The following is a 24591-nucleotide window of genomic DNA, read 5'->3' on the forward strand; positions in this document are numbered from 1 at the left end:
AAATTTTGAAGCCCTTGGGATTTCACTGTTTTCTTTCACATATTTCATCATGTCGACACTATTTATATCACCTTCTTCCTTTTCAGGTTCTGAACTGTCTTGGAGGAAGAATGGTCATTTCATTTGTTTTTGTAACATGCAGCACAACAAACAATATCTGTTAAGCAAAAGTTTGTCAGCATTTCTGCAACAGAGGGCTGTTTATTCTTGCAGTAATACTCTATTTCCTGAGTTGCTACTGTTGTTACAAATGCTTCAGCCTCAGGAGAATAGAGGTTACTCAAGAATTTAGATTTTTTTATTAAAAAAAAAATAAGATCCTGGTTCTCACATAAGTGGACAAAAGCTCAAGAACAGGAACTCTGAGTCATGTCTGAAATTTAGAAAATAATCAAATAGCACACTGATACTTTTTAAAATCGTATATTATGTAACAAGATCTCACTGTTTTTCAGGTGAGAGAGAAGTAAGTATGATTCATACCTTTTTTTCCCATTTAAAATAATAGTTGAAAGATAATTCTAATGCAAGATAAATGCTAACAATAATGTTAGTTTATACTGTTGCCATCCTTGTTACCTACTGATTTCAAACATTTGCCATTGGTCAATGCAGTGATTATCTGGACAGGATGCATTCACTGGATCAGGACAATCTGTTGAACATTAAACAATATTTGAAGCACGGTTAATTATTTGCACTGAATTAGCTTGGCCTCAAAAGATTGTGCCTCGTCTGAAAAAAAACATTGGCAAGAAGGAAAAGCTAATTTCAAGAAGAAACCAAGGATGGTTAGCAGCGCTTTGACGCTTCAGGTTCTTCCACTGGTTATTCTCCTAGGGAAAACATGTTTGGGCGTGAGTATGTTTTTATTCTCCTTTTCTTTCCGTGTGCCAGCTCTACTGTATCTGTAATTCACGCCACTGAGGTGACCAAGTTAATGCAACATAAGAGGGAAGCCCCATGGGGTTTTTGTACACTGAGTGACCACACTAGGTACACTTAGTGACCACACCACTCCCAGTGGTCAGTGGTGGGGAGTGTGGTGCCTCTCCTAGCCCTGGGCACTAAGAAGTGCCCCAAAATCCTGGGCTCCAAGAAGTGTCCCAAAATCCTGGGCTCCAGCATGGGCAACACATCTTAAAATCATAGAATGTTTTGTGTTGTAAGGCACCTGAAGGATCGTCTTGTTCCAACCCCCTTGCCATGGACACGGAATCTTCCACTAGACCAGGTTGCTCAGGGCTCCATCCAGCCTGGCCTTGAGTATTTCCATGGATGGTGCTCCCACCATCTCCCTGGGCAACCTGTGCCAGTGACTCACCACCCTCACAGTAAAAATTATCTTCCTTATTTCCAGTCTTCTTCTGAAGAGACCAAATATCACATTAAATGGGTCAGGTAGGCCCTGCCTTGGCAATTTTGCAAACTCTTCTGTAAAAGGTAAAAGTTCCCCCAGTCAAATGTTTTGAATGTCTGAATTTTCATTGTCGCTAACGTGGGAGGAAGGTTAATGGCAAAATATTCAACACAGCCAGGGGTGACCAGAGCTCTGCTCTGGCAGAGCTTGATATACTTTCCTACATCTATTCATCTCCTCTTTAAAGAAGACTGGAAGAATGCCTTGTAATCAAAGGAAAGTTAAAAGTCAGTTTTAAAAACATTTCTTTTGTTCTTCCAAGCAATCAAGTAGATTTTCTCATGAAGGAATCTGAGGCTCTTTTAAACATCGGCTTTCTTAGTGACTTTTCCTATGTGTGCAGGTTCATATTTATTGACATGCATTGCAAAAATTCAGATGTTAACGTGTTTAAATTGAAATCTTTGGGAAAAATATATAGTGAGGGGACTTAATGGGGCATAGATTTTTTTGAGAAGTCTGGAATTTTAGATCAGTGATTTTCACAACTCAGTAGAGTATTTATTATTTAGTGTATCACCAGGACCCATGTCACACTTGGTCAAGTAGTACATGTAGCATCTTACTGAGGATGCTAGGATCCTCATCTAGGATACTTTAAATACAAGTTTTACAGACTTTGTGGGAACACCTTCTCATACAAATAAACTCATAATGAATTTGGCAGTCTTAATTCATGCTCACTTAGGAAGATGTGGGGCCAGTCTTAGATAACATGAAATCTTGCCCAGATTTTTCTAACTAGTCCTAAGTGTTAGATGGATTCAACACTTTGACAGTCCTAATCTGACTTTGCTTTAAAAATTGCTATGGAAAATGTAGAGTATGTCTCCTCCCGCCTCTGAAAATTCATTAACATTGCTAAAATGCAAAAGCAATTCTGCTGTCACTGAATAGCAGCATGACAGAATATTCAGCAGGCTAGTTTTTAATAAAACATGCTTTTTCTTCATAATTAATATAACAAGGTTTTCTGGCTTAGCACTTGGCATGAATCCCAGGAAAAAAAAAAAAAAAAAAAAAGAGGGGAAGGAGTTGCCATGATGTGACCATTGCATGACAAACAAGTTATGAGAGGATATTTTTGTCTTAATGATTTGTCTTGAACAAAACGTTGCACTGAAATAGTTTGAATGAAAAAATAATAGATGCTGCACTTTGCTGAAACCACAGAAAACACCCTTAAATTCCTATTTAATCCTTTTCTAAACTATCTTCATAATTTTTATTTGAATCTGGTTTTAGAAGTTTTCATAAGTAATAAGCTGATTAACAAATATTATTGGTGAAATATAGTCCAAGTCAAACATTTAAGCAGTAGTTCATGCTGAGTCAGTCACAGTGGAACAAGAAAACACTTGGACATTCGTGGATCTGGCAGGTTTGGAGCAGAACCCTAAGACAAAAAATTTTCATTCAGTTCTTTCATACTACCTGAAAAGAAATTGATTCCATCTGCATGAATCCAAACTATTTCCATAAAAGGCATAAAGCTGCATGGTGACCACTGAATTTGGTCCTTTACTTTGGCATATATGATGCAACTGCACCAAAGATTGTCTTCAGACTTGGCAGGTCTTCTTAGGTTGGGTTTTTTTCCTCTGCTTTTCATTTCACTTCTGCTCAGCAAGATACTGTAGTAGAAATGTGCCTGCCATCAAAGTATTTTATTGTTAAGTTTTCCTTAACTAGTTGAAGAGAATACCAAAGCACTCTGCTGCAACTGAGCTATGTATCCTCAGTTATCCACACTTTTCTGGAATGCACTCAGATTTAAATTATATACTTAAATGGTGTGCTGAGTTGGGCTAGAGAAATCTGGAACAGGACAATAGAAGGTTGTGCCCCACAACACTCCAGTGACAGCCCTTCCCATATGCCAGGCTGCAGCTCCTACTTAACCATGCTCTAAAGTGATTCAGCTCATATTTTCAGGAAAAAGTATTATTTTTAAATCTACAGGTGTCCAGATCAGGCCTTTTCATGGTATCAGATATCCCTGCAAACTCAACTTCACTGGCAGCAGCAAGGAAGATTTGCAAGGGTCAGAGTATCAGAGGTGGCTCTCCACTGAATTTTTTGGAACTTCAAAAAATTGATGTCCACTTACTTGTGATGGAAAGTGTTTTGAAATCACAAGCCTTGCCCAATCCAATAACCAAGTGCACTTAGTAGTGGAAAGGGAAGGATAAAAGCATCACATCAGGATCAAACAATTGCAATAAAGAAACCCTTATCATAAGGGTCTATCTCCCTCTTGGCCCACAGCAAGCAGTGGATACTGTTGCCAGCAGTGCAGGTCTTTCCTTGCCTCAGGTGCTTGGAGACCAACATTTTAGGATGTTCCAAAGTCAGCTCTGTCTGACATCTTTTTCTAACCCCCAACGGATACCCTGCTGTTGTAAAATCCCACTTCTGCTTCCCTCACCCTCACTGCAGGGCTGCACCACACACACGAGGGCTGCACGCTCTGCCGTGTTCCACAATGATCACTGCCAAGAGAGGAGAATGCTGCCAAGCCTGCCTGGATTTGTGGCCCATCAGGTGTAATACCCTTCTGCAGTGCTCGCCTAAATTTGCCTGATGCAGCAGGAAAGCAACAAAGCCCTGGGAGCGCCCCCAGCTAATTTTGCACCGCGCTCTCAGAGAGGGAAGCGTTCCTTGCTGACCCCCGAAGGCAATCAGCTTATGCCCTGCAGCGTGCAGGTTGATATCCCGTGTAACTAAAGGGACTTAATGACTTTGCATAAGCTTTAAGTCTAGCAGTATAACCTGCATTCCCAGTACTGGCTGCAGAAGCGTTTGATGGCACAGGCACTAGTGTTAGTGTGACTAGCTGGCTCCTGCAGCCCCCTGAAACACATTTTGTAGCTTCCCTGTGCTGTGGCATCCAAGGCTGACCCCATTTTCCACCTGGGAGCACGAATGCACTTCAACCAACAGTGACCTTTAAAAACACCCAGCTGCTACCAGGCCACCTCTTACAGAACAAAGAATAATTTGGAAACTTTGATTCCTTGGAAAACGGGAGCAGGTAACTCCTGAGCAGAGGACCAAGCTGGTTTCAGCAGCACCTCTGCGGGATCTTGCTTTTTTCCTGTATCCCTGTGGGTTTTGTGTCAGGGGCTACCATCAGAAAGGTTCACCACTAAATAATCAACAAAATAAAGATTTTAAGTGTGAACTTCTCTGAGTACACTGGGACTGGTTGATAAGGAACACACCATTTACTCTGATGCACAAATTGCAGTTCAGTGTGGAGGCAGGAGATGTCTTGTTAGCAGACAAGTGAAGAACTCAGAGGTTTTGGTGGAATCCTTTCAGAGAATGGTTTCCCAGGCTAAAAACACAACATGTGTTGCATGTGTGCTCCAGATGATAATATGCCCTGCTTTCATTATAGTGCTACCATGGCCTTGGCTGAGAAATACAATGTCATTGCTGGAAAAGCCACTTTCCCTTGAAGTTCAAAGACTGTCACTACCCAAGATGGTTGCAGGCAAAAATCTGGCCGATTGTAAGAGCATCAGAACTGTCGATTCCCTCCTCCTTTGGCAAGCAGCCCAGACAAAGGTTCCTACTGAGAGCTGTCAGCAGGATCAAGGGGTTCACTATGAGAAGGCAGTAGCTGTGTCTGCCCTCGTGGCTCCTTCATGGCTTGTGTCACTTGTGGATGGAAGTTGATCAAATATCCATCTTCGTTCTCCAGCTCAACCCCATCCCACCTCCTTCTTGGCTGCAAAGCTGTGGCTGCACAGATGAACAAATGAAAGCATAAACTTTGTTTTTCTGCCACAGAGGCCACTTTCTGACAAGTTGCAGGAGAATTAGCAAGACTTCATGCAATTTAGTGAATAAGCCAATTCCTACCAATGCAGTTCAATACTGCAATTCCTGTAGTGCTTTATTGCAGTGTGTGTGTATGTATAGAGCTAATTTTCATCTCTCTTGCTACTCTATCATGCAAGCCTGAGCAATTACAGTATTTTCTCTGGGAGTCTGTTTTGCACACATGTAAATTCACAGCATAACCCTGGGCTGTCACTTTTTTGCTCTCTTTCTCCACCTGCTTTTGTGTTTTAGTGATTCATTTTTATTGTAATAAGAGGTAACATTGTACCCAAGACACAATAAACAGTTCAATTGCGGAATGCCCTTGGCAGCTGTAAATAATTTTCCTTGAATTTGGGGTCAAATCTTCCTGGGTTTATTCAGAAAGAATTACTAGAGATTAACTGGACATTTTTGTCTGAGAAAGAGCCATAGGATTCCATCCTAAGATAAAGAAAGCTCATGGTTCTGTCATTCCTGTTTGAAATCTATTACATTCCATTAGTCTCTCTTTCTTAAGGAGTTGAAATGGAAAAATTGAGTGTATCATGTATCTGCAATGTTTAATATTAGTACAAAATCTATTTAGCAAAATTTTGAAGGTTCTTTGGAGGAATGAAGTTTTAGTGAAGTGCTAATCATTACAGTGACAAAAGACAACAAAAGTCAGGTGAAATTAGGATATTTTGAATTTCGCAATTTTTTTCTAGGAGCCCTATAAATATAGTTGGCTCCATAGTCAGCAGTGCACTGGTATCCATGTAAAATGTCCCTCCTAGCTTATTCTCCCCCCCTCTTTTTTTTTTTTTCTTTTTTTTCTTTCTTTTTATTTGGTAAGGTTTCTTTTTTATGAGCCTGAAGTAATAAAATTTAAAATTGCTCTCTGCAAATTCTTCCAGCTCTGTCCCTCATCACTGCAGAACTGCTATGAACAGAACCCAGTGATTTTATTCCCTCTTGAGAGAGCACACTAAGTATCGGTGTCGAGCTGCAGCAAGGAGACGTTTGGTGAAACCAGCCCCACAGTCTAATTTCTTCTCCCCCCGCCCCCCTTCCTTTTGTTCAAATCCTGCTCCTCGCTGGGCTCAGAGTTGCACCTCGTCGGAAGGACAAGATCCTCCTCTGCTGGCCACGAGCAATACGGCACTGCAGGCAGGAGGCCCTGGCTCCACTGCCCCTGCCCGCACTGCCCCTGCCTGCCCTCCCTCCTGCAGCCCCGCCTGGACCCCCGCCCTGTGCACCCCTCCTGACAGGCTTCTTCTCTAGCCATGTCTAACATCCTGCATCCCACATCCTGCATCCCACGTCCTCTCCTGGAGAGGATGAAGGGGAGAGCTCCAGCACACAGCAGGGAAGGAGTGAGCTCTTCCTCCTCCTCCTCTGCTGCATGGCAAGCTTCACACCATGAGTCAAAAAACTAAAATTTTACCCTGCTGGCTAGCAGCAGTGAAAATGCTTCAAAACCAGAGTGGTCTGGTGAGTGGTCCAGAGGACCTCAGGACAGAGGAGAAAACTCCATGCTGAGAAGTCAGCTCTGCCAGAGGTTTTGTCCCCTGTGGCTCTGCTGCTGCAGCTTGTGACAGGCACACAAGGGGGGAGAGCTGCAGCACAAAAGGAGATACAGCAGCCTTACAGTAAAGATTCTGTTTAACTCCTGGACTCTCTGTGCTGGGTGCTCCAGAAGCCTTTGTTCCCAGTAATATCTATACTGTGCCAGCCGACAGAGGCTTTCATCCAAAAGCAGGAATCAAAATCTGGGACTCAGTCAGCAGCCACCAAGCCATTGCCTGCTCTGAAGGATGATACTGTAAGCCTGCACATTGTTAAGGGCATCATTTTATTGCAAGACAAATTTTACTGCCATTTTACAGTTATTTACTGCCTTTTTGTGGTCAGCTCTACCCATGTTTGGACAGAGCAGCAGGTGGATAATCAGGGAAAGAAAGTAGTGTAGCACAATGCTGCATCTCTCACCTTTTCTATTTCCTTGGGGTATGAACAATGTGAGACTGTCATCTCCACTCTACAGCCAGGGAAACTGAGGCACAGAACAGCCTGGTGCACCTCACTCAGCCTGGGCTGAATCCAGCATTCCCTGGGGTGCCAAGGGCTGCCCTGAGTGCAGGGGCAAAATTACTAAATCAACCTTTCAGACCCAAACCCTTTCCAACCCCATAAGGCAAACACCACAACAGGGCAGCACAGAGACCTGGAGAGCGAGATTAAATGTTTCTTGCATCATCCTGCTCCCAGTGCTGCTTCCTTGTTCTTTGTTTCATCTCTTCCTCCAAAAGAAAGAAGTGCACTTGCAAGGTTTGTTTTGGTCTGTTGTTTATGGATGAATGCTACCACTAATTGTAAATGGAGCAATTAGACCTTTGCTTTATATAGTCTCCATTGGGGTCTGGCAAAGGATCTGACGAATGCTGTACCTGCACTCAAGAAACATATACACCAAGGACAGAGCTTTTACAGCCTTCTCATTTACCATCATCTCCGCACTCATTCAGGAGGGGCAATTGTGTGTGGTTGTGTGTCCTTCCAGCTGCAAAGGATTTAGTTCTGTATGTGTGTGGCTCACTCAAATGCACCTGGGAAGGAGCTCTGCTGAGTGGTTCAGGGGACATTGCTCTCATTAAAGTCAGTGGGGAAGGGGAGAACTGGAGTGTCTGTTCTCCCTGGCTCAAACACAAGAGGGACGCAAATGTGCCTGAAGCAAAAGCTCATTTATATATTCCAGATAATATTCACAAACGTGAATTCTGAGCTTTTTATTTTGCCCTGTTTCTTATTCATTGCTTCTGATTCATTTGTTCAGAGTCTCAACCAGCATTATCTGAGAATGTCTTTCTTCTATATATAATGTGTGACTAAACACGGCATACATTTACTGTATATATTTAATTGTATCTGTAGCAATGCATAGCTGCACATAATAATTGCATGTGTCTGTATGCTGTCTTTCCTATGTGTGTTAAATTGTTTGGAAATACATTTTACTCCTTAGAATTATGTGAGGGATGAAGAACAGCAGCTTCAAATCCCCTTCACACCCACTGTTAGCATGTGTATCCTCACTACAGGCAGGTAATCCTGTCTTCAGCTGGGATTTAGAGCAAGAGGGAAAGCAAACGGAAATTGTCACACTGGGGATGCGCCCTGGTGTAGAGTCAGTGCCTTTGCTTTCAGACAAACCTCACTCACACTCTTCAAAGGCTAAGAGCTGTTTTCCGTCTTCTTCTGTTCCCTTTTGTTGCTTGCCCTTGATCATGAGCCAAACAGGAAAGGCTGGAGCCCCACATTGTAGGTAGGACATGTGGCATTTCCTCCTGGAGAGCACCAGAAATATTCTGCAAAGATTCCAGCTCAGGAGAAACAGCCTTCCATCTCAGGGGTCCAGGTCTCACTGGGTATACCAGCTGTAAGGTCCTGGGCCATGCTGCACTGCCCAACACCCACTCTGCTGTGACTGGGCACCTCCTAGCCTCCAGCTTTGGCAGCCAGCTGGAGTGTGGCCTCAGCATGTCAGCATCTCAGAGAAATTGGAAAATAGCCAGTGTGCCATCACCTCATAAGCAAAAAGACAACTCATTCAGGTCAAGTCTGCCCCAAATCAGACCAGCCCGGCAGCTTACACAGTATGCTTGGAAAGTCCAGACCCCTCCCATGGGTTGTTGACTGTTTGTTACTCTTTTCAAAAAGCTCTTAAAATCTAGGTCACTTAGCTCGAAAGTGGGGAACAGCCTTATCTGGATGTCTAGCACTAGGCAAACAGAATCTTTGTACTGTAAGCAAAGCTCTGTGCTGCCTTCTGTTTTTTTTAGAAAATGACTCTCTGACCTTTATTATCTCATGCAGGATTCACATTCTTCCCCCTGGGCCAACACGATGGAAGGTAGGTGGTTTCGGTTTCTTCATTTCAACTTCTGCCTGCCACAAAACTGAAAGGCTGGCAACCGGGTTCATCAAGACCCTTCACTAGTGCCCAGTGCTGAATTATATTGACTTCATGGAGAGCCTTGCTGAGCCTAAAATATGGCCTATGATCAACTAGAAAGTCTGTTTGACTTTGGACGAGTAATACGGTGAGTGCTTTCAGACCTCCACATGTGCAGTGTCAGTGCAGGAGACAATGCTGCATCATGTCCCAGCCAGGAGGGTGTCTGACACACTGGAGCCAAAACCAGAGGTACAGCAGCAGTACCAATGTGCAGCTGATCACAGGGTTCTCCTGGACCACACCTGGAATTCTCAATTCTGTCCCAAACCAGGACTTTTCTGCCTTCATGTGCTTTAGGGACCCCTGGGTGACACAGTGGGCCATGGTCTAGAGAGGTCATGGTGCTGGGCTGCAAACCTCACAGAAGGAGATACAGAACTAGACAAAAGTTGCGGATGAAAACTGAAGATCAAATAAAAGAAGGCTGACTTTCCCTTGCAGCATGCTACTAACTGTAGAACTTATTTCTGCAAGGCTCTGTCCCAAGTGCTAGAAGATTCAAAAACAAGCCCATGCAAGTAAAAAATCGTTAAAGGCTGTGTCGCATTAAGATGTTGATAAGGAAAAAGCTGTGATGAATATTGTGTGAGGACATGTAGGATGTGTGAGGATTTGTACATCCTTTCACAGCCTATGTGGTGCATGTAGAAGATTATGGTTTTATTGATAAATTTAGTATTTTTGCAGGTAAGCCTTGCTCTTTCTTTTCTTGTTTTCAATGACACTTAGATCTTTTTTACATATGTTTATAATGCATATCTAATGAAATATTACAATAATTTTGCTCATTTTTCTGCAAAAAAATAAGGTGGCTTTTAGTATGCACTCATTATTCATCTGCATTTCTGTTCATTCCAGTGGTATTTGGGCTTTTAGGTCAAACCAGGTATCTTGTCGCTTGTACAGCAGTGCCCAAATCGATGTTGCTGTTCTAGCAGCATGCATCTGGAAAAAATATTTCCAAATCATTTTTGTGTCTGAGCTCAGTATTTGGGTTCTGCAAATATTTGGCCACAGTCATGCACTTGATTCAGAGTTTACCCACCTGTTTACACAGCCTTGTGCAAACTGGTTGATCTGCTTTTTGATGATAGCTTATCCCTTTCACAATTTCTTAATTCATTCTCTGCTTTCTGGTGTATGGTCCTTGCACCTGTCCTTCCACTGTTCCTACAATGTCCTACTCCCCATCCCCCTGAAAGTCTCCACTCCTTCAGCCATCACAATTCCTCTTCACCCCACATCCATCCCTCAGAGGAAAAAAGTGCTGCAAAACTGCTTTTAAGTAACAGCTACAAAACTATTTGAAAGGCTTTCTGGCTTTGTTGTTAGCTGGTCTCCCTTCTTTCTGAAGCTGCAGATACTCCCAGCCACAGCCTGCTTGGAAGGGAGGAAATACTGTGAGGTCTCATATCTGCAGAAGTAAATGGGGAATATCTCATTATTTAAAATACAGTCAGGATTTCAGCCTCATAAAAATAACACTGCAATAATCTCAGAGCTGGTGACAAAAAGTATTTAGGGGGTGGTAGGAAAACTCACCCTGCTTAAATTAGGCCAGATTTCAGTCAGTCTCCAGAGGTTCAGAGAGCTTGAATAAATGCTGGGTACTTTCTGGCACTCTTGATGTGTGTTGGCAATAGGCTTTAACTCTGCACATCACTCATCTTGACAACTGCAGTCCAACAAAGTTACCTCGCAATTCAGGTCACCCGATGGCATCCTAATGCATCACTTTCCCACTTGGAACATTAGTCATCACTTGATCCAGGGAAGGTTTTGAAAACAGTGTGACTGTCGGCATTGGGGTATCTGTTCTTTCTGTAACAGAGAGCCCGTGTAAGCTAATGAACAAGGGGATATTGATCAGAAATCCATTGCTTGATTGACAGCTCTTGGCAATGTGAAAAACTGCAGATGAAAGCTTGTGCAGTTTAAAAGATCACCCAGACCTCAAAGCTGATTTGAAGCTTTAAAAGTCAATCTCTGTCTATCAATTATGGGGGGATTTTTTGTACTACACAGAGGAAAGTTATTCTTTGAAAATTTGCATGCAGGATGTCTAATTTAATTTCATGTAATAGTCACATTTCAGTGACAAATGTCAGATCACTGCTTTTTTTAAGCATGTTAAGGTTTTCCAGCACTTACAAAGAACGAACACTCTGATTTAGTAATATGTTTAAATCAACCAGTGTATCAGACTTTTTGCTTTAATTATGTGCTCAGATAAAAAAAAAGTGTTGTTTTTGCTTTAGTAAACCTATGGCTTGTTATGAATAATTAAAAAAATTGGAATGGGAGCACTTCTTAAATAAGAGATGTGGAAGCCAAATAGTTATTTAGTGTCAAAACAGTGATAAATAAGACATCTTTTAGTTTGATATCATATGCCCCACTAAGGGTTTTCTGGTCTTTGTTTATCACTGCTTCATGCAGCTGGAGATGACATGGAATAGCTGGGAGATGGGAAACATCACTCATGTGACCTGTAGGAGCTGTGTGTGTTTCTCAGTTTCATGAAGAGGGATACAAACAGGGAAAGCAGGGACACTGGTCTTCTATCAGATCTGTTGCACTCTTACATCACCTTTGTTGGTCTCCTGGCCAGTAACCTCAACTTCCTGGCTCCCGTATCCACCTGGGGGACAGGGTACCCAGTAAGGTTTCTGTTATCTTCTGAACCCTTTCCACATGCACCTGTAACTCCATGTTTGCACCTGTAACTCCATGTTTTGGACATTAAATTTCTTGAAATGGTAATTGCCAGCCCTTGAGGCATTGCTCAATGTTGCCTTCTTTACCTCAGCCCTGGCACCTGAAGTTGCCCTCCTTGAGGGGCTTCTGGGTGTCAAACTGGCCTCAGGTGTGCTATAGCCTCTGCCAAAACTGTCCCATCAGTGCACATGGGGGATTTTGCCCCCAAACCTCTCAAAGCCACCAGAAAAACGTCTTGCAAAATGTGAATTACATCTTGGCCATCTTGTTTACAGAAGAGCTGAACTTAAAAGTAGTTCATAATATGTCAAGTAATTACATAAGTGTTCTTAATAAATGATTAATCTGTTACTGAGAAATCATGCCAAACAAAAATCAAGTGACAGTAGCGTCATTTCTTGACAACGCACACTAAGCAGTTGGTTTAAAAACCAGGGTGGATGATTCTACAATGGGTTAGCTCTTTGTGCTCCTTCAGAGCACTTATTTTTCCTCTGTTGATTCAGAAGAGTCCTCACCAGCCTCTGTAAAGCATGCTGGCATATTTGCAGTCTGCTTTTCACAGCCATCACTCCCCTGTTCATCCTCTATAACTTTTAGCAGGTATGTTTTACCATAAAAAGGGATACCCCATTCTTCAGACAGAATCTGTGGAGTAAAAGCCAGCATGCCCCTCAAAGATTCTGAAAATAAACAGGGGATACAAAATCACACTACTTCAGACAGTTCCCTCAACCTAAAGTCGTTTGCAAAATCTCCTCTCCAACAAAGTGAACTTGGAGGCTGCATTTCAGGCAAAACTTCCTTTTTGTTTTTCTTCCTTAACTACATCACATTAAATTTAATTTTGTTCAGTGTAGACAATGTCCTTATCTTTCAGCAAGATCCTTCTGTTCCTCAGCAAGGCGTACACTTCTGCAACACTTGCACATAGTCAAGACTCAGCTCCTGTGGAAATAATGAGCTGAGGAAAAGGAGTCTTGACTTGACATAGCAATAAATGAGGTGAAACTTTCCTCTTTTTTTTTTTTTTTTTTTTTTTTTTTTTTTTTTTTTTTTTTTGGTGAGAAACGAGAGTTGGCATGTAGAAAAAAAAAGAAAAAAAAAGACAGTTCTATTTTAATATGAAATATAAAACACCCGTTGTACAAATGTGGAATTTCTTTTTTTCAGAAGCAAAGAAAGAATAAAGATAAAGGCTGCAAGCGAATGAATGAGGAGAGAAAACTAAGATAATGCAGTCGATAATCAGTTCAAGGCAGAGCATTATCCATGGGGCCATCGGTCCGGCCTTAGGGGAGAGCTTTTTAAAATGCTTCTGTACGTAGCTTAGCTTTGCTCATTACCATAGCTTGTCTTTGAAACACCAGAGTGGTTTCTACTGGCAAGAGCTGTACCTGTGCAAGGAGCTGCCAGTGCACTTTAATCAAGCAACCCCCAGCATGGCTGGTGAGGCCACAGTCCCCACAAGTTCCATGAGGACGCTGGCCATGGGCTGGCAGAGGCAGGGATGGGCTCCTCAGCACATGTCTGCAGTGCTGGACCCTCTACTCTTGAAGGCTGTTTTGTGGCTGAGAAGTCACCAAGCCATGCAGGTGCCTCAGGCCCTCTGTTCCCCCTCATTACTCTCTGTCTCCCCACACACAGCAGGGCTCCTGGGCTGGGGAGGGCCCTGCCTCATTCTGCAGCAGCAGTGGTGATGGTCAGCAAAGCAGCTGGACAAAGAAAATCCATTCTTACAGGAACCTGAATCTCTTTTTGTGCTGGCACCATCCTCAGCATCTGCCCTGGCTGTGGTGCCACATGAGGGGCTCCTTGTGCCTTTGCCTGGAAAGCCCTGGCCTGCATCCACTCTGGGGCATCCTGGCTGCCACCACAGGGGTCAGCTGGGCAGCCAGAGCCCCAGTGCCCCTCAGGAGCATCCTCAAAGGCAGCACTGGCCCCAGCTCCAGGTGGCCATGCTGAGCACTAGGTGACCTCTGCCTAAGCCAAGGAAGAGCTGAACAGCGTCTTTGGTCCTCAAGATGGTCTCTAAACCCATTGACATCCCACAAGAGCTGAAAGGGAAAAGTACTGTCCATCTCAGGAATAACTTCTTTCATAACTTGTCTCCTTACAGTTTTAATTCCTCTGTTCTTTCCTCTCACCCCTCCCTGCAGATGAGGATGATGACTATGAGAACTACTACTACTACCTTACAGAAGCGGCGCAGAACACCAACCGCCAGCGGGAGCTCTGGGAGACAACCGACTGGCTTGACACATCTTTAGGTGACATCTTTGCCATGAAAAGTACCTCTCAGGGGTGGGCAGGAAGGCAAGGAAAGGGTAAAATCCCAACCCTCTGCTTGAAGCATGAGCGCGGCAGGCCTGGCTGCCAGCCTGCTCTCGAAATGCCTGCATCAAAGGGATGAGTTAGGGGGATCGTTTGCAGTGTTCTTCTTTGTATTTCCCTTGTAAGGATCCCGTGTTTTATCTCCAGGTTTCACAGGATGGATTCTGATCATGCAGAACATTTCTGATTGCTACTACAAAAAAGCACAGGCTTATTTGTCTATAGTCACTGTAAGATGTAATTGCTGTTTTCATGGAATATATGTTCGGTATTTATGCTAGGAACCAAATGTAGAGCAGGTTTGTTTGGGTTTTTTTCTTCTTTTATCAGTTGCAGGAGTTTTATTTCCTTTTCTTTTTTTGTTTTGCCAAACTTCAGGACAACAGAAAAGGATCCTTGAGATTGCTCGGGAGACTCAAAAGGAGAGGCAGGGAAATTGCCTGTAACATTCCCTGAGTTATCCCCTGGTACAAAGCAAGCAGAGCTGACTTTTGGCTGTCTCCAACACCAATTGCTCCTGGCAGCTTGTACAGCCGTGGAGATGTTGAGTGTAGTGTAAGGAGCAGCACCTGAGTGACTTTCAGCAGGTGCTAGCTCCCTTGAGGCAACCCAGGGGTATGGTAGAGTCTAATGGTAGTGGATGGCTTTTCCAGGGGAGATCTAATGCTGTGTTCCAAACAGGGCATCCACAGCACTCCAGACTCAGTGTATGAAGGCAGACAGCCAGAGGCAATGCCACAGAGGCAAATCTATCTCTGATCAAAGGAAGGCACTTGCCCTTACAACTCTGTAATAGGACAAGGGGAGTAGAGGATCTCCATGCCCAAAGCTATGAGCCACTGCAGCTTGGAATAAACTCTGCAGCAACTCATACTGCTTCTGTGGGTGCTGAGCTGATGCATAAGCACAGCCTTTGTTACACAGGATGCTGTGCCCAGGAAGACAGACTCCTGCAACCACAGAATGCAAGAAGAAAAAGCAGGTGATGAAGTTTAAGAGGCTGAAAGATCTCCATCCTTTTACCTCTGCAGACTCATGCTCCTCTAACCCCTGCAAGAATGGTGGTACGTGTGAAGACAGAAGAGGTGACTTCAGCTGTCGCTGCCCCGAGCCATACAGTGGGGCAACATGTGAAAAAGGTAATGGCTCTTTTGCAAACCTACACTCCTTATTTTGGCAGTTAATGCTACTGTTGCAACTTTATAAACCCACTGTTTGCTGAGCTGAGTGTTCTGACAGCCCACAGCAGTCATAGTTCTTAGGACCTCATCCAGGCCAAAGTCTGTCTAAAGGGCATCTAGTAAAATAAACTTCAGGAGTGCAGAGAGTGCTCCTCTATGCCCTGCAAGGTGGGCAGTGGGGAGCTGCTCATTAATACCACAGATTTTTTGCCATAAATACTGTGAACAAGAAGTGAGATCCCAAGTCCACATCTGCCAAATGAAAGCTTCCTTGGAGCATCAAGGGAAGGCATCTTCCCATGATTCCTGCAAGAGCACAGCTCCTGTGCACACACAAATGCTGATGATGTACTTTATGTGTATTTTCCACAGTGGAGGACAGATGTCTGGAGAAGAACTGCCACATTGGTGACTGCCTGATTACATTAACCCCACCCTATTTCAAGTGCAGCTGCAAGCCTCCCTACAGAAGACCATTCTGCCAGCTTGGTGAGCTCTCAGCTGGGTACAAATTGTGCTGGAGACAGCACCATGGCCAATCTGGAGTGGGAAATCACCCACTGCAGAGAATGATCCTGCCCTAGATATGCTGCAGCTCCCATCCATGGGCCCGGCCAGTGATGAGTTATGATTCATTTGCGGGGTGGTGGTTCAATCACTGGAAAAAATATGCCATTGGGCATGTGAGTGGCTGTGTAGTGTTCAGCATATTGACAAGGTTGTTCTGTGTTTTTCACATTGACAGCATCCAAACAGTGCAGTCCAAATCCTTGCAAAAATGGAGGCATCTGCATACGGAACAGACAGAGATCAAAATTCACCTGCAGGTGCCCTGAACCTTTCAGAGGGAGATTCTGCGAGATCGGTAGGTCACAGCCCCTCAGGAGGAGGGGTGAACCTCCAGAGAGTCAGGCTGGCTTCCTCCTGGAGCCAGACTATCAGGATGCTACTCCTGTAGCATCCTGGGGTGACTTCCTGTTACTGTTCCAAGAGCCTGACTACACCGGGGCACCAGGCTCCTTGGAGGCAAGGTCAGAGAATGAGGCTGACTTCTGCAGCCACTGCTGGCAAAGGGGTTGAAACAGTTCCCATCTTGGTATTTCTAAGTGTGCTTTGACAAATCTCACTGGTAGATAATAAATGAGCATACATTTCCCAGAGGTCATGCTTGTCACAAAGGGAAAATTGTCAGAGGTTTTCCTTGAACACTCAAAATCTGATGTAGTGAAGATGCCTGCCCAGTTACCTGTGATTCCCCAGGCTGAGGGGACTGCTTCTGACGGGTGACATTTTAAGTCAATCAAGCTAGAAGGTGGACAGATGTTGGGACATATTTCTAATTTTTGGTCTGTGTACAATAAGGAATATAATTACTTGGCCCAGTAGGTTCTTCTGATCCTCCATAAAATGAATGTAAGACAAGGAAGAGAAGGAAGAGGAACCACTTTGAGCAAGGAACAACATAGAAGTCGTTTTCATATGAGGATTGTCTTCCTACAGGTCCGTATGATTGTTATGAAGAGGACTCCTCTACATATAGAGGAAGAGTGAACCAAGCAGAGAATGGCAGGACCTGCCTGCACTGGAATTCCCATCATCTCTTGAACGTACCTTTTAATGCCTTTATGGAGGATGCTGACTCATATGGCATTGGTGAACACAATTTCTGCAGGTAATATTTTGAAGAAGCAGCTATAGAGGTCTGTATCAAAGAAATCTCTGAGAACAAACTACTCATGAATTTGAGAAATTGATGCTATTAAGATCTCACATCTTTATAGATGCCTGTAAAACACCAGAATGTTAGAGATGCCTTCTCTAACCATGCTGATGTGAGGCTTCCAGAAGCAGCCCTCTTTGTTTTGAACTAGTCCCACATTTTTCTTATGGCTTAAGATGGATACGGGAATAGAAATATGGCAGTATTTTATGCTATGCTCAGACATCTTCTTTGACAAATCTTATGAAATATTGTCTTCGGAAGTTCATCTCCCATATGGGAGCATGAGGCTTCTCCCTAAGAATCCTCAGCTTCTTCACTGGTTTCATGGAGATTTCCCCATTCCCTCTGGCTGATTCTCTCAACTGTTCCCTTCAGGAATCCTGATGAAGATGAAAAACCCTGGTGCTACATCAGAAAAAATAAGGAAATAGATTGGGAATATTGTGATGTTTCACCCTGCTCAGGTAAAAAAATTAGAAGCAAGTGATTTGGTAGCATGCAGGTGGTCTAGAATAGCAGGTGACTCCCTGTTGCTTAATTCTTCCAGTCTGATATTAACTCTGCACTATACATCTGGTGTCTCTTCCAATGCAGCTGAAGAGACTCCAACAGAACCCCCTACAGACCCCCCTGAAATATTCCAAACATGTGGACAACCTGAAGTTCGTGGGACACTCAAGAGGATCTATGGTGGATCCAAGGCTACACCTGGAAAACATCCCTGGATGGCACATCTGCAGATACAGACATCTCCAGATGGGAGTGGACATTTTTGTGGTGGAGTGCTAATTAAGTCATGCTGGGTTCTTACTGCTGCACACTGCCTTGAGTAGGTGCCTGTCCTATGATTAGGATAGATAAATGTATAAAAATCAGGATGGCTAGTAAAGACAGCTTGGTATCCAAATTATTTGCAATCAAAATGATTGCTGGGAGTCAAATTGAAAGGAAAACATATATGGGGAGAGAAAAAAAATTAACACATACATAAAAAGTTTTATGTACTTGAAAATTGTGCTTGCTGAAATAACAAACTCAGGCCCCACTCAAATAAAATGAGCTAAAGAAGTTGTGTGAGAGTAAAAAAGGAGGAAAGTAGTAAGATTTTGTGATGTGCAAAAGAAGAAGTCCATGAAAAACTCAGGGGATATTGGGATGCCATAAGAAATATCGCATATTACATCAGAATTAATTTCTTCAAAACAGGCAAAATATGCACTTAGCTTTAATTTTTTTCTGTGTCAGCTGGCTTAGAATATTACATTTCCTCCAACTTTGTATTGAATCAGTTGGAAACCACCACTCTAGGAAACAGGTAAATTACACACCTGGAAATCATTTCAACATGGACTATTATAAATATGCTCAGACAATGGCAAGCAACTCTACTCCCATGGCTACATGAGCTGCCACCCGTCATCACTGCTACAGTAATAGACTGTGTGCACACTGCTACTCTGCCCTAAAATGCAAAGAAAATCATGTACCTGTAGCTTTAAATCACTTTATTTCATGATTGCAACAAATAAAGTGCACATGTATTTTCCAACACCACTGCTTTCCTATCTAAGCCTTCATAAAATGATTTTAGGAAATCTTCTGGCCAAGTTTTACAAAAGGAAGACATATCTTGACTTCTTGTTACTAAAAGTGCAGGTTTTCATCACCACTGATAAAAAATGTCTGTATATAAATGTCTTCTCTTTTTTTCCCCCAGAAATCCAGTATTAAAGATCCAAGTATCCCTTGGAAAGCAAAACATCAAGGAGAAAGAGGATCATGAGCAAATATTTGATGGAGTGGAAACAATTTTACATGAGGAATACAAAGAGAAGGGTGGTGTCCCATACAATGATATAGGTAAATCCTTTATTTGATACTCACACGGCTCACCTCCAACCTTTGTTGTTTGAAGTGCCTCCTTCCCATTAAAGTCAATGTAAAATTCTCATTGAGACTACGCTCTGGAAATAATCAGGCCAAATTGTGATCCAGACCCATTTGAATCTTGGGATGTAAATTTTGATGGGCAGGCAGAAGTCATTGCTCAGGAGGAGCCAAATGGGAACAGTGGGGACAGGTCCAGCACAGCAGGGCAAATGGAATGTTGAGTTTATGCAGCTTTGCATGGGGTTGCATCACACACTGCTAACAATGGTTTGAAATCAAAATTAGCTCCAAATACTTTTTGTCATTGTTTATCTCTTCTCCAGCACTACTTAAACTGAAGCCTGTTGATGGTCACTGTGCAGTGGAAACAAAGTATGTGAAAATAGCCTGTCTCCCTGACTTCTTCCTTCCTGTTGGGACTTACTGCTTCATTTCTGGATGGGGCAACACAGAAGCAGGTACTTTTGGGATAACTGGATTTTGGTGGGTACTCCAGTAGCAAGGTGGACTGCTACTTTCAGTAGCAATTGCCTGACCAAATGAGGACCTAGGCACTAGTGAAACCAAGACATGGAATTCAAAAATAAAGTCAGCTAAAACATGCCATGCAAATTACTCATTAGGAGAAATCTCCAACTGCTAAATCAACCAAACCTGTCAGAGTTCTGATAAGATGCCTGATTCATACTTTTGCCTGCCATAAGACTCTCCATGTCATGGTTTCATCTGAAGCCAGCTGCAGAAGCAAGGAAGTATTAAGAGAGGCTATTGTACAGCTTGGGTGTTTCAAAACAGGACCAAGAAAGACAGGAATTTTCACACAGTTTTCCAGCCCATTGGCTCAGATTGCTTTTCAGAAGCAGCATCTGGACCTTCAGGTGTACTGAAAAATAAAAAAAAATCCCAAGCTTTTCAAGTTCAACCAGCTCTATCCAAAAATCTTTCTTGCTCACAGTAAATCCTAAGGGGAGAAATTATTATGCTTAAAAAAATAAAATGGCAATTTTTTAAAAAATGGATTTTCTCATGTTCTGATTGATGTGTTTGCTGTAAAGCAGCAGAAGGAAAGCCTTCACTGAGGCTGCAGTAGGTGTCCTAGTGCTTTATGACTGATATGATACATGGGGCCTAATTCTCCCTTCTTATATAACTCCCATTGAAGTCCATGAGACAAGTGTGTTCATTTGATCAGAATGCACCAACAGAATTTAATGGACTCTTTTTTTTAAGTTCCAAATAAAAAGTTTCGCTTAAAAAGGCTAAGGGGGATTTTATGGGGTTTTTTCCCCCCAACAAAGAATATCAAATACTCTGTACGTGTTCAAACTAGATGGCTCCTTCTTTGAGCAGAACTATTATTAGCATTTCAGGAAATCACTGCAGAAATGGAATATTTCCTGAAACTCAAGCAGAACCAAACTTATAAACCACCTTTAATTATCTACAGATGTAATACTTTGAAACTAAGGCTATTGCCTTTAGATGTCAAGTTATGTCTTTAGATTCACTGTAATTAATCATTGCCCTTAAATATTGTATGATTTTCAGTTTTCATCTGTTTCATTAGCTTGCATGTTAAAGTATCTAATAGTACCAGTCTGAGAAGTGCTGAGCAGCTCAAATCCCATGGGGACCTCTGGGAGCTGCAGACAACCAGCATCTTGGAAAAGCAGGATTACGCTGAGAGAGCTGATTGGAACCAAATTCTGAATATCTGACTTCACTTTTATTCAGGCAACAACTCCGTCCTGAGTGAAACTTCAGGCTCCAACTCATTGGAAATTTACCATTTCAGCCAGATAGTTCTTTCCTTCCAGGCTAGCACCTACACCGCCCCCCCCCCCGCACCTACACCCCGCTCTTCCCCCATCCCATCTGTTTGCCAAGCAAGCTTGTATTTTGAATAAAAGACAATATGTAACAGGAATGTGAAGAAAGTGACTCCATTTTTTTGGTGCACATCCCATAGGTGACCATTCCCACCAGCTGTTAGATGCCAAAGTCAAGCTGATTTCACAGATGAAATGCAACGAACCCCAACTACATGGTAACAGATTGGATGAGAGCATGTTTTGTGCAGGAAGACTTCGGAAACCCGGAATCGATTCTTGTCAGGTCTGTTGCTTCCTCTGCATCTGAACACTAATTTTTTTTTGTGTAAAGAGTCAGGCTGTGCAGAGCTTTGGCAATGTGCTGCATATGTCTCTGTTCTCACATCAGTGTATTTCAACAGCCTTTCTGCAGCACACTTTGAGTTGTACATCCTTAGAGCTAATGTTGCCACTGTCACCTACAGGCAGATCTGTGGAATCAAGAGACCAGCCTAGAAAGCTTGGCTTCTGAGGCAGCTTGTCACAGTAACCTGAAAAATTGCTCTTTTTTTTCCTCAGTTTTGTTATGGCCTCTACCTTGCGTGCAATTCTAATCAGATTTTTCACTATCAGTACTAGGACTTGCAGGGAGTCAGTATTGATGTTTCTTTTCATTACAGCTAATACAAATGTGAAACAAGTTCATACTTACACCATTGAAAGGTAGGAAACAGTTTGAACAACACTTCTTAAGGTGCAAATTACTACTGTAAAGCATATTTTGAAAGAGAAATCAGAAATAAAACAAAAAAAAAAAGAGACCAAGCAACTCAGAATAAGGCTATTTTGAGGAGTGTGAGGCAGCCTAAGTTTTCATTTATGCCAGGGATCACATCTTTATCTTTCTGAGTTCAGGCTCTAAATTCCTAGTACCTTCACACTTAGGAAATTTCATGTGACCTTGTCAGACTTATGTCACAGACTGGAAAAAAACTAAAACTTACATCCAATAAGTCTGGTATCATTTGACATGGTCACAGAACTGCAAGTCCACTTAGGGGCTAAGCAGTATCTGATGGTACATCTGTTAGGAAAAAAACATCATTACAGCTTCAAAGTCTTGTGATGAGAGAGAAGCATTTTGATTTTGGTTATTATTTTGCTTCATGTTTTGAAAATGTGTGCTTTCCTTCATCAGGGAGACTCTGGAGGCCCACTGACTTGTGTAAAAAATGGCTCCTACTACGTATATGGCCTTGTGAGCTGGGGTGATGGATGTGGGTTAAGAAACAAGCCAGGAGTTTATACCCAAGTGACAAAATATGCCAATTGGATTAATGATGTAATTCAGTCTTCATCAAGGTCATATCATTAGGAGAGAGGTTTGGAATAACAAAAGGTAAGATTGAGAGTTTTACTATTTCTATTAATTCTCTAAATGCCTCATCTTTGACCAAAAGCATTACCGATATTTTCTCATGGCTACATGGGGCATCCTTCATCACCATCTTGAAAATAGCCTTAAGAGCATTAGCTAGAATGTCACTGAGAGTTTTTCTGTTGTGGGCTTGAAACAAGCCCACAGTTTGTAGCTAAACAGATCAGAAAGTAAAGCTACTCCATTTCTTCCCCAAACAAATCAAAGGCCCTGATATCATGTTTCTAGATCTGCTTTTCAAGCCATGAAAATTCTCCCAGCTCAGCTGCTGCCAGACATTTCCTCTTCCCCTCACACTCCTATCTAAGCTGTGTTTTTTCTGCACTCATTGGACCCTGACACCTCAAAGCTATTAGTGTGTCTTCTTAAAGCCAGTACCATTTTTCACACACATAAGAAGCACCACATGGCTGAGTTTGCAAGACTGTAGCCATTGGAACCTCCTGAGGAGGGAGCATCAGGCAGGACAATTATTTTTAAAAGCACTTTTGTGGGTAAATAACTACAAATTTTATTAGTGATGCATTTCAGATTGAAAAACCAAACAAACTTTTAGTACTAGAATTATCCACTTTATTCCTGACTAGAGAATAAAACATGTTGTGCTCCAGATCTACAATGGTTTATATGTGCTTAACCAGTGAGATCTAGTAGTACTAAACACTATTAAAAAAATCTGTCTAAAGTCATTTGATAATTTGGGAGTTCTCACAAGATGTACCTGTCAAATTGTGTAACTTTTGCCCAATGATTCTGCACAGAAATTTGGAAAACAAGGTATATGTATTAAATCAGGATATAAAGAATAGACTTGTTTGTAAAGAGTCAACTTCTTAATACAGTAATGTCACTCTCACTTGAATTCCAGGGTTTACAACCTTCTCTAAGCTGCTACCTAATCTGTCAATAGCTACCCCTACTGCACAGAGCAATTCTGATTTTTTACTTTGGAAGGTTTGGAAAAAACTGAAGAACTAATTGTGACCTGAATGCATCCTGGTAGCGTAGAACTGATTCCCTGATGTCTGCTAGAAGACCTGCCTTTGGCAAGTCAGTGATGGCTTTTCTCACACTGGCCTTTGATTCATTCATCTCTTAAGCCACCTGAATTGTGCTTTTTTACTCTCTTAGGTCAATGGTGCCAATATTCCAGGAACATAAAAATCTCCAAAAATTACAAACATGGAATAAGAGTCACCTGATTTATTCATTACAAATTATTTCATATTCTACTACCTATGGTACAAAGCTGAGCCTGCCAGTCATCTAGTACTAATTTCATTTACAGCTTTAAATAAATAGCAGAATCTGTAATACATTCGATGATAAATCATAAAGTATCCACACAAAAATAAAATTATCAGTTATTAGTTGCAATGTTTTGGTTGCTTTTTAAAACAAAAATTGGTAAATGCCATCAATTGTGTTTCCCAGAAAACCGGAAAAGCTACAGGATTTGCAAGACAAGATGAAAATATATTTAAGTTATGTCATGTTTCTGTTTACTTCTGATAGAGCTGCATTTGCCTTCTCTTGACTTGCAGAATTTCTGAAGCATCAGGGTTGACTCCGATTTGCTGAGATCCTTCTGTCTCCAACTGGTCCTGTAAAATCACATCCAAAAAAAATCGTGAAACCTGCCAGTGGATAGGGGAGGGTCTTAACTATTGTTCTACAAGAAAATTACACAACTGGAAAAAAAAAAAAAAAAAAGAAAGGAAGAAAATCTAAATCACTGTTCTGCACTGAGCGAATTTCTGCTGTGGAGAAGTACAGAAATGGACCATGTAAGTTAGATACCTCACATACTAAAGGACTAAATGTGCTAAAGTCCTAGTTTCTATTTTGAACCCTAAATAAAAAGCAAACCAGCAAACACCTGAGTTCCACATGGATTGCACACCTGTAGGTTTCCCTGGGACCATCAGATCATCATTATACCTTTGACTTAAGAAGGTTTTGCCCCTAGTTCCCATTGCCCCCGTTGCTCAACCATAGTTTTTCACTTATTTCCTGAGTAACTTTTTAGATGGGAATGTAAATCATGGGTATGCACTGTTTCTCTTGGTCTGGATTATTGCTTGACTTCTTACCAAAGTTAACAATTAAATGATTGAAGTATTTGAAGTGCAGTGCTTCTCTTTTATTGTAGATAAATGCTTCCTAACTGTAAGAGGTACAAGATTCCTGTATGGACTTCTGCTCTCTTGTGCTGGGACACTGTAGATTGGGAGTCATCCCTGTG

General features: G+C 42.3%; 2 protein-coding genes across 6 annotated transcripts in view; one reads left to right on the forward strand and one right to left on the reverse strand.

The window, feature by feature from the left end:
* The first annotated feature begins 736 nt into the window (after window positions 1-736).
* HABP2 (hyaluronan binding protein 2) lies at window positions 737-24426 on the forward strand. 3 transcript variants are annotated; one of them, XM_083866084.1, is made up of 14 exons: window positions 737-857; window positions 9110-9146; window positions 14129-14239; window positions 15335-15442; window positions 15857-15973; window positions 16230-16349; window positions 16985-17156; window positions 17583-17671; window positions 17802-18036; window positions 18925-19067; window positions 19421-19555; window positions 21067-21212; window positions 22107-22307; window positions 23891-24426. In XM_083866084.1, the coding sequence occupies exons 1-13, from the start codon at window positions 789-791 to the stop codon at window positions 22281-22283; spliced, it is 1659 nt and encodes a 552-aa protein (XP_083722210.1). In that variant the 5' UTR covers window positions 737-788; the 3' UTR covers window positions 22284-22307; window positions 23891-24426. The 3 variants fall into 3 exon arrangements, with proteins under 3 accessions (XP_083722210.1, XP_083722211.1, XP_083722212.1); XM_083866085.1 differs by having other exon boundaries at window positions 23862-23961; XM_083866086.1 differs by lacking the exon at window positions 23891-24426 and adding an exon at window positions 23478-23584.
* The window catches only part of NRAP (nebulin related anchoring protein), a 47814-nt gene continuing 45558 nt past the window's right edge, over window positions 22336-24591 (reverse strand). For all 3 annotated transcript variants that reach the window (XM_083866083.1, XM_083866082.1, XM_083866081.1), the window contains one exon: window positions 22336-23950. In XM_083866083.1, coding sequence (XP_083722209.1) covers window positions 23849-23950 — 102 coding nt within the window. In that variant the 3' untranslated portion in view covers window positions 22336-23848. The remainder of the gene's footprint in view (window positions 23951-24591) is intronic.

This window comes from Zosterops lateralis, assembly GCF_965231275.1.
Source record: "Zosterops lateralis genome assembly, chromosome: 8".
NCBI lineage: Eukaryota > Metazoa > Chordata > Aves > Passeriformes > Zosteropidae > Zosterops > Zosterops lateralis.

Excerpts from the sequence above, each read along its gene's own strand:
- HABP2 (XM_083866084.1), top strand. The coding sequence starts at position 789 with ATGGTTAGCAGCGCTTTGACGCTTCAGGTTCTTCCACTGGTTATTCTC. Across the intron at positions 15,974-16,229 it reads AAGACCATTCTGCCAGCTTG|CATCCAAACAGTGCAGTCCA; the intron begins GTGAGCTCTCAG and ends TCACATTGACAG. Across the intron at positions 21,213-22,106 it reads CCGGAATCGATTCTTGTCAG|GGAGACTCTGGAGGCCCACT; the intron begins GTCTGTTGCTTC and ends TTCCTTCATCAG.